This window comes from Lissotriton vulgaris, chromosome 7 (assembly GCF_964263255.1).
Source record: "Lissotriton vulgaris chromosome 7, aLisVul1.2, whole genome shotgun sequence".
Lineage (NCBI taxonomy): Eukaryota > Metazoa > Chordata > Amphibia > Caudata > Salamandridae > Lissotriton > Lissotriton vulgaris.
This window is the reverse complement of record NC_141695.1, coordinates 437369135-437382745: the sequence shown is the minus strand read 5'-3', so window position 1 is coordinate 437382745 and position 13611 is coordinate 437369135. Positions and strand designations below refer to the sequence as shown.

General features: G+C 47.4%; 1 protein-coding gene across 3 annotated transcripts in view; it reads left to right on the top strand.

Annotated features, from left to right (window-relative positions):
• The window catches only part of LOC147701804 (myosin-10-like), a 633212-nt gene that overhangs the window by 372644 nt on the left and 246957 nt on the right, over positions 1 to 13611 (top strand). For all 3 annotated transcript variants that reach the window (XM_086930428.1, XM_086930427.1, XM_086930429.1), the window contains exons 8-9: positions 9304 to 9367; positions 10631 to 10729. In XM_086930428.1, coding sequence (XP_086786554.1) covers positions 9304 to 9367; positions 10631 to 10729 — 163 coding nt within the window. The remainder of the gene's footprint in view (positions 1 to 9303; positions 9368 to 10630; positions 10730 to 13611) is intronic.

Below are 13611 nucleotides of genomic sequence, written 5' to 3'. Positions count from 1 at the left end.
GAGCGTGGGCTATGGGGAATAGAGGAATACTACCCCTTCTGCTGCATCTCCTGCCTGCCCTCTCCTTAAATAGACCACCTTCCAACCTGCACCGCATTGAAGGTGACTCCTCAAATTATGTATCTGTGTAGCAATGTTGACACCATTACAAGTATTACAGAGACACGTGTAATTGGTAGTGTTTAGGTTTTAGGCAAGCCTGCAGGCTCGTGTTTAATTGTCATTGCTGGAATTGAATTTCACTGTTACTTTCCACATTTTGTGAAATCCGTGCGTATAGTGGCAATCAGTTTGATAATCACCCTGCCTGAGGCATAGTCGGGATTTATTTTAGTGTCTTTATTTGAACAATCATTGGCAAAGCCAATATGTCTGGCTTGCATTTTGAATGATAAGACCATCCTATTCGCTTTGCCAAAGCCATCAGGGGCACTGAGTTTGTATTTCATCAGCCGCCTGGTGGCAGGAGCAGGGCAGCTGCTAGGCATGCTGAATTGCATCAGTGGTCCAGGGACACTGTAGTGTCACTCCTGTGCTGCAAACCATTAGATAAACGACCCTTTGGCCCATCTCTTTAGAGTGATTTGTTAGCGGAGCGCAGAGGATCTTACCCATTCCTGCATTGTATCAAGGAACATTGTTGCCCAGGAAGAACCGGCACAAGGAGACCGCAGACCGCGAGCACCAGGCACGCCACCGCCGCCTCGGGACTACAGGTCCCGGCAGCCTTTGCGGCGGAGGCGCATTCCCTGACGCCGATCCAAGGCGTCAGGAGGGGCGTTGAAAAAGAACCAGCCCTCGGTGTAGCGGGGGGAGCTCTCTTTAGAGCGATTTGTTAGCGGAGCGCAGAGGATCGTACCCATTCCTGCATTGTATCAAGGAACATTGTTGCCCAGGAAGAACCGGCACAAGGAGACCGCAGACCGCGAGCACCAGGCACGCCACCGCCGCCTCGGGACTACAGGTCCCGGCAGCCTTTGCGGCGGAGGCGCGTTCCCTGACGCCGATCCAAGGCGTCAGGAGGAGCGTTGAAAAAGAACCAGCCCTCGGTGTAGCGAGGGGAGCTCTCTTTAGAGCGATTTGTTAGCGGAGCGCAGAGGATCTTACCCATTCCTGCATTGTATCAAGGAACATTGTTGCCCAGGAAGAACCGGCACAAGGAGACCGCAGACCGCGAGCACCAGGCACGCCACCGCCGCCTCGGGACTACAGGTCCCGGCAGCCTTTGCGGCGGAGACGCGTTCCCTGACGCCGATCCAAGGCGTCAGGAGGGGCGTTGAAAAAGAACCAGCCCTCGGTGTAGCGGGGGGAGCTCTCTTTAGAGCGATTTGTTAGCGGAGCGCAGAGGATCTTACCCATTCCTGCATTGTATCAAGGAACATTGTTGCCCAGGAAGAACCGGCACAAGGAGACCGCAGACCGCGAGCACCAGGCACGCCACCGCCGCCTCGGGACTACAGGTCCCGGCAGCCTTTGCGGCGGAGGCGCGTTCCCTGACGCCGATCCAAGGCGTCAGGAGGGGCGTTGAAAAAGAACCAGCCCTCAGCTACGCGGGACGCGAGCGGGACGCCCGGGGCGAAGCCCGGGCAAAGGGCGGGCCCTCTGTGGCCCTCAGAGGCACGAAGAGGCCAGGCTAGGCCTCTCCCTTTCACCTGTCGGATGGAACATCAAGGTACTGTTCAAATCTGTTAACACTTTATTGACCTTTCTACTGTGACGCGTTAAGCCTGTATCAAAACAGATACCGACGTTCAGTCACATCGGTTCTCTCCTTAGCTATTTTTTGAGGACGAGCCCTCTGCAAGTTGTTTAATTTACTGACAAGACAATGGGGAAAAAACGGCTACCTGCACCGGATGAGACAGTGAACACTCTAGACTCATATTTGGTACAAGTGGTTAATGACATTAATAACAAGCGAAGGCAATCCCTTGGCCTAAGTCAGTCACCCATTATGCCTCCTGAAAGTCCGTCCACAAGCGTACTTAGCGCTGGGGCATCTGACCCACCGCAAGTTAACCCCGCAATACATCTCACAGACTTGACCATTCACTCTAATGGATCTGAGGACATCAATGATGCTGATGATAATCTTCAAGCTGATAGAGTAGACCCAGCAGATCTTTCAATAAATACCAATAACGATCCAAATCATCAGACATCTATTACGGAAGTAGCATCTCAATCACCGCGGCCCGCTACACGGGCGGTCAGAGCCTGCCGCAAATCCACAGCCAAACGGGGGGGGAAACACCCAGGCAGAAAAAAGGCCATCACCCCACCTCCTAAGCGGCTAGGGAAACAGGCTGATTTTGATACCGAGATCGAGCCTAGAAGTAATAATGATGACGATCTCTTTAACAGAATCCAGGAAATGATGGATATTAAAATCAAGACCATAATTAAACCCCTGATCGGGAAACTGGATAAATTAACATCTGAGGTCAAAAAGCTGGGCACAGTTCATAGCAAGTTGGCTGAAGAGGTGGAAAACTTGTCCTCTCTTGTCACAAATTTAATACCCACTAATGAGGAGCACATTTCTAGTGTAAGTAACCTACAACCTATTCATCAGGGTTCTTCGCTCCCACCTTCCTCACTACCAACCTTATTGCCTGTTACTGGACAAGTCGTGGATGCAGCAGACCCCGGCACTAGTACAACTTCCGCCCCTGAGGGGATACAGCAGGAGGATTTTTCTGCTCAATTTATTCTGGAAGCCTCACCGGTAGTTCTGGTGCTGGCAAACGTCCCTGCCTTAGCAGAAGGCAAAACAGAGTCCAATCAGGATTTAAAAGACAAAGCGCTGTATTGGCTCACCAACAACATGCATATGACAGCTCAAGGACACGACAAGTTGGCAGGGGACATCGTCATGTCTAGGAGGGTATCCTGGATAGGAAGCAAGCCCAAAAAGTTTACGGGGGATTGCGTTATTCTAAACTTCGCTAACGCAGAGGTCCTTCCAGATATTCTGAATAATGTCTTTCCGCCTCAACGACGCAGAGGTTCCATAGTCCCTCTCACTCTCAAGTTCTTCTATGACAAGTCAAAATTTTGTACCTTACCTAATCCCACTGGTTACAATAGACACACCATTAGGAATAACTGGAGAGACGCCGCCAGACCTCGACATCCTAATGATTGGCTCCAGCCTACAGTTTATCAGGACTTTGGAAGATCGTATCGCCCAACAGACCTGAATACCAGGTCCGTCCTGGGCCGAGAGCCAAGAGGTAGTGTTTGGGACGGGGGCTTGCCGGGCGAGGTTCGTAACGCCTGGGGTCTTAGGCAAGCTCAGTGGCAGAGAAACGATCAGTTACCGCATTACCCTAACACTCCTCTACTTACGTGGAACCCGGCACAATATGGCCAGGGCCAGTTAGCCACTCCGTTTGATTGGGGCGTTAGCACAGGTAATAGGTTTGCCCCTCTATCGGATTTAAACATATGTGATTGACTTGAAACAGGTTCCAGGCATGCCAGGGAGGCACCGAATGTGCCACCATTAGCAAGTGGTGCTTCGGCTTTACAACATCCAGTCGAAATAGCCCCAGCAGTTCCAAACATCCTAAAACCATCATCGTTTGTACCATGTAAGATCATAAGCTGGAACGTAGCAGGGACAAATGCAAAACGCCAGGACAAAGCTTGGCTGAGCTTTGTCTCAGAATATCATATCATTGCCTTACAAGAAACGTGGGACACATCCAACAGTTTTTGGCTGGATGGGTTCTCTAGTTTCGTCAAACCTGCAAGACCCAGTAGAGCGGGTAGAGCCAAAGGTGGCTTGGTGCTTCTATTTTCATTAGCCCAAAAAGGTACCTACAGGCAGATTAGTACTGAATCTGATAATATCCTGATAGTTGAGAGGGTGATAAACAAAGAATGCAGGACATTGTTTGTTAATTTTTACAATTCCGGGAATAGTGACTACAGCGGCCGCAACATTGCTAACCTGGAAAATATTTTAAACATAGTCTCACAAGATATCGATTTTTCTTTTGAGTTAATCCTATTAGGCGATTTTAACATTCATCCATGTGGTTCTGCCTGTAAGGGTAAAGATGTTGACGAGGCTGACGATGCAGCCACACGGGGACCCCATTTTGAACATTCCGCTGAGGGGCAGGAGCTCGAGGAGCTTTTGGCCTATTTTGATCTACACGAACCGGACTGTGGGCAGAGAAACCCAACTTTTACTGGAGTTCATCAGGGAACAGTGATTGACTACATTTTTGTTTCATCAGGCATCTTGCAGCGGATCATGGCCTACCGCACAGTCCCCACAATTTACAGTGACCACAACCCAGTCCTGCTTGAAGTGGCATGGGGAGCTCACTTGGGGCCACCACCAGCAAAGTACAAACCTGCCCATTCCCTGAGGACCACAGATCAAGCCAGACGCATTAAGTGGGCTAAAGTCATCCCGGAAAACTTTTATGAAAAATGTTATCCAAAAATTAAAGCACGGGTGGAGCAGTGCAGAGACCCGGGCACCCAAAGGACCAAAATCATCGCAGCTTATGAGGCAATTTGCGATCAGGTCTCGAAGGATTTACTTGCCAAACCCATCCAGGGTGCCGATGGACATAAGCGCTGGTTTGACCATGCATGTTCCAAAGCCCACAGAGAATTATTGGCGGCCCTTAAATCTGTGCCCAGGGTCAAAGAGGACATCGCGAGCTTAAGGAAAGTCTACAAAGCGGCCATTAAGAATCGCAAAGATAATATCAAACACGAAACATGGGATAATCTCCTCTCGGCAGCAGTATTGAAGGACAGCAGGAGATTCTGGGAAATTATCAAACAGCCTTTATTCCTTGATGACAGCAACGATCCCATGGACTGCGTGATCACTGACGAGTCTTGGTTGTCCTTCTTTGAAAAAGTATATGGGGGTGATGACGAAGGAACAAAGAAAGGCACATCGTTGAACACTGATGGCCACCACATTATCTTTAACACCCAGGAAGTGGAAAAAGCCCTGCTGGCAACCACTAAAAACAAGGCACCTGGGCCAGACGGAGTACCCGCAGATTTCTTCCTGTTCTCACCCAAACTCTGGGCCGAGGTCCTGACAAACGTATTTAATGCAGTTAACGGAAATTCAGCCCCCGCTTCATGGGCCCAATCTATCATCGTCCCTATTTTTAAAAACAAAGGTCGGCGGGACGACCCAGCATTTTATAGGCCAATATCCCTCCTGGATTCAACTGTAAAGATCTTGGGCAGAGTACTTCTAGCAAGATTGAGGGAGAATGTCGAGGCCTGCGGGGGGATGTCCGAACTGCAATACGGTTTCAGGGAGAGGAAAGGGACCATCGAACAATGCTGCAACCTGCACCTACTCATCTCCAAGTACACGGTCGCCAAGGAGGGTTCCGTATTTCTCGCCTTCATGGACCTCTCGTCGGCGTTTGATCTCGTAAACAGATCAAAACTGTGGGCGATATTATTAGAGTTGGGTATTGACAAAGCTCTGGTTTCATTCATGGCTACGCTGCATCGGGAACTATTTGCAGCAGTTCGCGTATCAAACAATGGCAGATGTACCCCCATGTTTAAATCTTTAAAGGGGGTGAGGCAAGGGTGTATCCTGGCCCCTACACTTTTCACCTTGTATATTAATGGCCTAGGGGAACACCTGCGCGGTCAGGGCGCGGACGTACCGCGTGCAGGAGATGTGCACATACCGGCACTCCTGTATGCGGACGACGCGGTGCTGATCGCTCGTACTGGCGTCGGACTGCAGCATCTACTGGACGCCTTCGGCTCATTTATGGACAATTTGGACCTGAAGGTGAACGCGTCAAAATCTCACACGATGGTCATGGGGCGTGAGTGCACTAAAAAACGTCATAAATCATTTTTCTGTAGTGGGGTCCCCGTTTCGAAGGTCACCACGTTCCCCTATTTGGGAGTCTTGTTCGATAATAAGGGAACATGGGGGCCCCAGGTAACAGCAAAAAGATTGGCAGTAACTAGGTCTTCTTTAGCGATCCTTGGCTTCGCGGGTAAGTTGGGGGCAAGGCCAATGGAAGCCCTTTTAAAGATCTATAGGTGCAAATCCGTGGCCATAGCACTTTATGGATCTCCGCTATGGGGCTATGTAAATCCTGAGCCTATTCAGAGAGCGGAAAATAAATTTATTAGATCTCTCCTCTCCTTACCCCAGTCAGCCCCAACTTACTCAATACATCAGGAGGTGGGTTTACCCTACCTGTCGGATCTATTAAGCCTAGCGCCGCTGATTTTATGGCTGAAAATATGGTTGAATGACGATCTCCCATTGAACCATACCATTTTGAAAGATGTACTCTCCCTAGATAAATCTAAGAGCATTCCATGGCTGACCTATTTAAACAAATCATTTACTGATCTAGGCCGCCCAGAACTTTTCCTAAGCCCAGAAAAAATCAAGGCATCAGATATCGTCCATATAAAAAAGGCATTTATGGAAAAGAAGGCAGCTCGTCGAGAGGATGTTGAATTATTGAAGCCCTCAGTTAGGGCACACAACCTCCTGGTCAGCGCTCCCTTACTTGCCCCTTATCTCAGCTTCGTTACACATCCCTATCACAGGTTTTTACTGACAAAGTTCAGGTTCAACCTGATACATTTTTACCTGGGTTCTTTTAAGAAATGGCAGAAGCCAGAGCTAGCCCCACCTTGTAGCTGTGATGACTTTTCGGTACAGGACACAATGCATTGCGTCATGTTCTGTAGCCAATATCAGGAGCCGAGGAAAAAATATTTGCTCCCCATCTTGAGAGAAGCAGGTTTTACTCAGGTGCGCCCGGCGCTGCTTTATTTACAGCTTGTGTCAAATCCACGTACAACATTTTGTATTGCAAATTTTTTAGTGGCCGCAGCAAGGGTGAAAGCTGCTGGTCAAATTTCGCCTTCTTAAACCGTTGTACATAGTACTTTTTTAATGTATATGAAGTATGTCGTTTTTTTTTAACATTCAACTACATATATGTATTTTATGCCATGTTTTACTGTTTATGTTTCTTTGTATGACTTGGAAAAAGTCGAATAAAGATATCTTGACTGACTGACTGACTGACTGACTGACCCTTTGGCATCACTACCAATTCATTTGTTTTACAAATGATGGCTTTTTGCGGTAACCGGTAATCCTCACCGCTTTCTGCTTACAAGGTTTAAGATGAATTTAGTACACCTGTTATTAGCAGTTCCAAAACCTCGGGGTGAAATGCAAAATCTAGGTACGGGTGGCCGAAACTTTGTCTCCTCAACACCTAGTACCGCATATATGATGAGATGTTATATTCCCTATTTTAAAAGAGTGTCATTTTTATCAAGATCGTCAGGCGGTATGCTTGCAATCCCTTAGTGACCATGTTTGTTTTTGGACTGCAAGTTGTTCATTAATTACAAGGCGTGCTATGGAGCGATGATTTTAGAATCTGTTTCATATGAATTTATTGTCTTTTTATTCTACACTTTATTTCGAATTGCCTAAGGAGTATTGTGTGCAGTGTTCTATGGAATTTACTTGTATGGGTCGGGTCATCGTATGTATTGACTTAATTGTTCGATGTTTTATTAAATGCGTCCTGATTTTAAGATGAAATTATGTTGTATTATAATGTATGTATCTTTTATGATGAATTTGAGTTTAGCCGAATTAAGATTATGATGATGATGATGAATGTGACCAAAGGTATGGTGAGTGACGGTAGTCTTTAGACATACAGTAGTCCCTCATGCATTGAAGTAAATCGACTTCTTAGGAGGTCGATTGACAAACCTAACAACCAGCCCCATGAGAGGAGAGATGCACATTCCTCTCGATGAATCAAGATGGGGGCTGACGAAATCAAGCCAATGGTTATACTGGACTGACTCAGTCTTAGTCTATGCATTTCATAAACAATAGATCTTTAACCTCTGGGCTGACAATGCAGATCTATACAGCAGAATAACTAGACTGCTTGATATGTTGAGTCCGGAGAGTGTTGAAGGGTGGCTCAGAGGGGTTTAGGTCCTAGCAAAGGCCAAATAATCTCACATCTAACAAATGGAAAAACAATATTGCTTTTCTCCCACTCAGACTGGCTTTCATGTTGGCCACTCCACAATATATAATTGTTTAGTACTTACCAGTAGGGTAAGACTTGCTTTTGAAAAGACAAACATTGAAAATAGTTACGCCCAAAAATTCAATTAATTTAGGCAATTATGAGAGCTCTTCAAGACTTCATTAAAAACTGTGGCTTTTACACATCCTTCTAAAGTCTGTGTTATGTGTATAACATGTTTCTATATGGCCTGCATAATGGCATGACGGGCAGGAGTTGGATAAGATTTAAGGATTTATATGAAAATAATTTTGGAACATCTGTAAAGCTATACTAATTCCAGCTGTATGAGTCCAGTTGTATCTTTTGTCCGCTAGTCTGGCTGCTTTGAAATCAATGTTGATGTTGCCGAGTGAAATATGGACAGCAGCGGAGTGAGCACTTTCTGTCTTATTACCTTAAGATTGCTTGAAAAGTTCTCCCTTATGTTTTTTGCCCAATTTGGGATGGAGAGGCTATATTCCTTCCCTTTTTTAAAGTAGTTACAAGCACCCCCACCTATCTAAGATTCTTAATGGTTAAAGCTAGATATTGGAGTTTAAGCGATGCTGAGAATGTAAAATCACAAAAATCCTGTAAGAAGTTATAATGGTGATTCAAGCTGGGCCGGTTTCATACTTACCTTTATGGCACTGCACCATTCGATGGTCATTGGATTTTCCATTTAATTCGCCTTCGACAACTCTCATTCCAAGTAATATGGGTACTTGGAGAGAGAGAAATTGAGACTCCAGCAAAATACACTTTACTGTTGAGACAGGGACGTCTGGGCACTTCTGAGCACTTTATGCTTTCTTTCTCTAGTGGAGAGAATAGTTTCATTTGTGTGTAATTTCAAAGTTAAACATTTGAAGATATAGTCTTTTATGTAATGAATTTGAAAAAGAGGACGCATATCAGCATCTTCTACATGCGTTTCTTATTTGTTTTAATATTAAGTCGAATGAACTGTTATACTAGACTATATTGTGTCTTGTAACAGATCCCGGTCTAAAGGTTGCACACCACTCTTAGAGAGGCAGGAAAACAGCCTAGTCATTTATACTTATTAGGTAGAATTCTGGGAACATTCTCGAGGCCGGAACCCTCGTGAGGACAAAATGGAGGCACAGAAAAAGTAAAAACCTCTAGTGGTCAACACATGGCACAGTTGAACTCCTAAACACAGTTTCCCCCTCTGTTTGTCTTTCAGGGGAAATTCATCCGCATTAATTTTGATGTCGCTGGTTACATCGTTGGAGCAAACATTGAGACCTGTATCCTTAGTGCGCTGTCCGTCAAAATGGTGGTATGAGAAGAAGTAAACAGTCTAATGAAATGTTCTGGTGACTGTGATTTGTGTCATTCTGATTTGTGAGAACAAACACCCTGATGCATTTTGGCGCTAGAGTTTGGGGTCTGAATCAGGACAGTGTGTTTTGCAGGAAATTGAACAGTTTTGAGTTTGTTTTTCCCCTGAAGTCAGTATGCAGCACAGTAGTTCCTGTGCTGATGCTGGCTGGTCTCTGTAAACTGCACCCTGCTGAGGGTACTTGTGCTCCTTGCGCCTCTTTCTGTTAGGAGGTGCTGTTATTAATTGATTTCCGAAACATTGTCCTCTTTGTGTGATAGCCTTGGTGTCTTCTAGCCTGATTGAAAAGGATTGTCCTCTTGATTGTGTTCCTCTTTAACCTCTTCTGGTTTGGGTGGGTTGGCTGAAACTCCTTCTGTCAAGAAAAGAGTTTAATCCCCTGGACCTCTCCCTGTCTTGGGAAACCTCTTCCTGTCTGGTGATCGTTTATTTCAAATGTACTACTCTGTCCTGTTTCCACCTGAAGCCTCTAGTTCTTCCCCGGAAGACTTTTTGAATGTTGGTGTGGTGTTTGGAGCAGTGGCTTGTCGTGTTTGTCGGAAATCTTGTGTGTATAGGTGGAATGAGGGGGACATTGATTGTTCCTTTGAAGTCTTGTGTGTGCAAGTGGGGTGAAGGGACATTGGTTGTCTGAAATCCTGTGTGTATGTAGGCGGGGTAAAGGGGCATTGGTTGTTTCTTTGAAATCTTGTGTGTATGTAGGCGGGGTAAAGGGGCATTGGTTGATTGTCTGAAATCTTGTGTGTATGTAGGTTGGGTAAAGGGGCATTGGTTGTTTCTTTGAAATCTTGTGTGTATGTAGGCGGGGTAAAGGGGCATTGGTTGTTTCTTTGAAATCTTGTGTGTATGTAGGCGGGGTAAAGGGGCATTGGTTGATTGACTAAAATCTTGTGTGTATGTAGGCGGGGTAAAGGTGCATTGGTTGTTCCTCTGAAATGTGCTTATTTGTGTGTATGTGTGGCATTGGATGTTTTCGGAAACCTTTTCCCACCTGTGTCATTGGTTACTCCAATGATGCCTGTCGTGGATCCAATGATGGTAGTTGCTCCTCTGAAGCCTTTTGCTGTCTGGGTGACGGTGGTTATCCATTTAAAGAATCTTCCTTTCCTTCCGCTTCTCCTGTGGCTCTTCCAAGACACTCCTGTTTGTTCCTTAACACAATGTTCAGATCTTTTGGAGAAGTCGCGCGCCATTCGCCAAGCCAAAGACGAGAGGACCTTCCACATCTTCTACCAGATGCTGTCCGGAGCGGGAGAGCATGTCAAAAGTGAGTTCCCCACACTGTCCCATTTCTGTTGGTGGCAGGACAAGAGCTCATGAGATGTGGCTCTGTAGAGCCCCTTTGCTTCTGGCAACCCCAGTGGAGAAAGAGGTCTTAGATCCTGTTTCTGCACAGTGGAAAGAGGGAGACGATTGGGAGTATTACACCTGAGACGAGTGGAACTGTAGCACTTGGAGAAAAAGGACAGTGCTGGTTTTACACAAGGGAGAGAGGGACGGTGCTGAGGTCCGGCATGGGAGAAAGGGGAACGTTCTGGTATTACAAGGTGAGAGAGACGGACAGTGCTGGTATCACACATGGGAGAGATGCACAGTGTTAGTATTATACCCACGAGACAGACAGTGCTGGTATCCTGCCTCAGAAAGAGGCACAGTGCTAGTATCACACATGGGAAAGAGGCACATGTGCAGAACATGTACTCTTTTGAACTTTCCCTCGGCTGTGGAGACCCTGCTATTCGACCGAGGCCCGGTGGAGCTACCTGTTAGCTGAAGAGGAGATAGGCTGTGGATTCCCCCTTGGCCGTCACCTACCCAGGCGGACTTTGGGCAGACTTTTCTTTGTCTCTCTGTTGTATAACCCTCCCTCCCCTTCACCCGACCCCCTTCCCCCTCTACGCTCCCTTCTTCCAGTCTTCTATCTGTTTAATGTTTTTCTGTTGAGACCTAGCAATTTGACCTATGCCAGGTGGAGCTACCTGATAGCTGAAGAGGAGATGGACTGCGGATTCCCCCTCGGCTGTCACCCACCCAGCCGGACCTTGGGCACACTATCCCTTCGTCTCTCTGTCGTATCTATACCCTACCCCTTTTTGCACTCCCCCCCCCTTTCCCTTCCTCACTCCATTTTCCTTTTCTTCCATGCTCCTTAAAAGTTTTTATTAATATCTTTGGTAACTTGTAAGTTTGCAACTATGTGGAACCTTATGAAAAGCACTCTCATACCTTCGGGTCTAGCCAGCGCTATAGAAAACCCTTTAAATAAATAAGTATCACACATGTTTTGGTGTGTCACACTGGAGAAGAGGGACAGTGCTGGTGTCACACACTGGAAAGGAGGGACACTGCTGGTGTCACACACTGGAGAAGAGGGACAGTTCTGGTGTCGCACACAAGAGTAAAGGGACAGTGCTGGTGTCACACACTGGAGAAAAGTGGCACTGCTGATGTCACACACTGGAGAAGAGGGACACTGCTGGTGTGTCACACTGGAGAAGAGGGACAGTGCTAGTGTCACACACTGGAGAAGAGAGACAGTGCTGGTATCACACTCTCGAGAAGAGGGACAGTGCTGGTATCGCACACTGGAGAAGAGGGACAGTGCTGGCATCACACACTGTAGAAGAGGGACACTCCTGGTATCACACACTAGAGATGAGGGACAGTGCTGGTGTCACACCTGGAGAAGAGGGACAGTGCTGGTATCACACACTGTAGAAGAGGGGCACTGCTGGTGTCACGCATTGGAGAAGAGGGACACTGCTGGTGTCACACATTGGAGAAGAGGGACAGTGCTGGTGTCACACACTGGAGAAGAGGGACAGTGCTGATGCCACACACTGGAGAAGAGGGACAGTGCTGGATGGGCTCAAAATTCCACGGACTCGACAATTCTCGCTCCGGTGCCTACTCGATTCATGGGTTCACACTCTGCGACTCTGGGCAATAGCTTGCTTAATCTCCACAACGGCCCCTCGCGGTGGGATGCCTGGCTTTCACCTTGTGGATACCCTGCTGGGGTTATCTCACAGGGGAATACCAGGACGGGTTCCCTAAGCAAGCGCTTAGATACCGGGTCGGTGATTTGCGCTATATAAATACATGTACATTTACATTTAGATTTACATTTACGCACTGGAAAAGAGGGGCACTGCTGGTGTCCTGCATTGGAGAAGAGGGACACTGCTGGTGTCACACATTGGAGATGAGGGACAGTGCTGGTGTCACCTGGAGAAGAGGGACATCACACACTAGAGAAGAGGGACAGTGCTGGTATCACACACTGGAGAAGAGGGACAGTGCTGGTATCACACACTGGAGAAGAGGGGCACTGCTGGTGTCACGCATTGGAGAAGAGGGACACTGCTGGTGTCACACATTGGAGAAGAGGGACAGTGCTGGTGTCACACACTGGAGAAGAGGGACATCACACACTAGAGAAGAGGGACAGTGCTGGAATCACACACTGGAGAAGAGGGGCACTGCTGGTGTCCTGCATCGGAGAAGAGGGACACTGCTGGTGTCACACATTGGAGATGAGGGACAGTGCTGGTGTCACACACTGGAGAAGAGGGACAGTGCTGGTGTCACACACTGGAGTAAAGTGACAGTGCTGGTGTCACACACTGGAGAAGAGGGACAGTTCTGGTGTTGCACACTGGAGTAAAGAGACAGTGCTGGTGTCACACACTGGAGAAGAGGGACAGTTCTGGTGTTTCACACTGGAGTAAAGGGACAGTGCTGCTGTCACACACTGGAGAAGAGGGACAGTTCTGGTGTCGCACACTGGAGTAAAGCGATAGTGCTGCTGTCACACACTGGAGAAGAGGGACAGTTCTGGTGTCGCACACTGTAGTAAGGGACAGTGCTGGTGTCACACTGGAGAAGAGGGACAGTTCTGGTGTCGCACACTGGAATAAAGGGACAGTGCTGGTGTCACACACTGGAGAAGAGGGACAGTTCTAGTGTTGCACACTGGAGTAACGGGACAGTGCTGGTGTCACACACTGGAGAAGAGGGACAGTTCTGGTGTCGCACACTGGAATAAAGGGACAGTACTGGTGTCACACACTTTAGAAGAGGGACAGTTCTGGTGTCACACACTGGAGTAACGGGACAGTGCTGGTGTCACACACTGGAGAAGAGGGA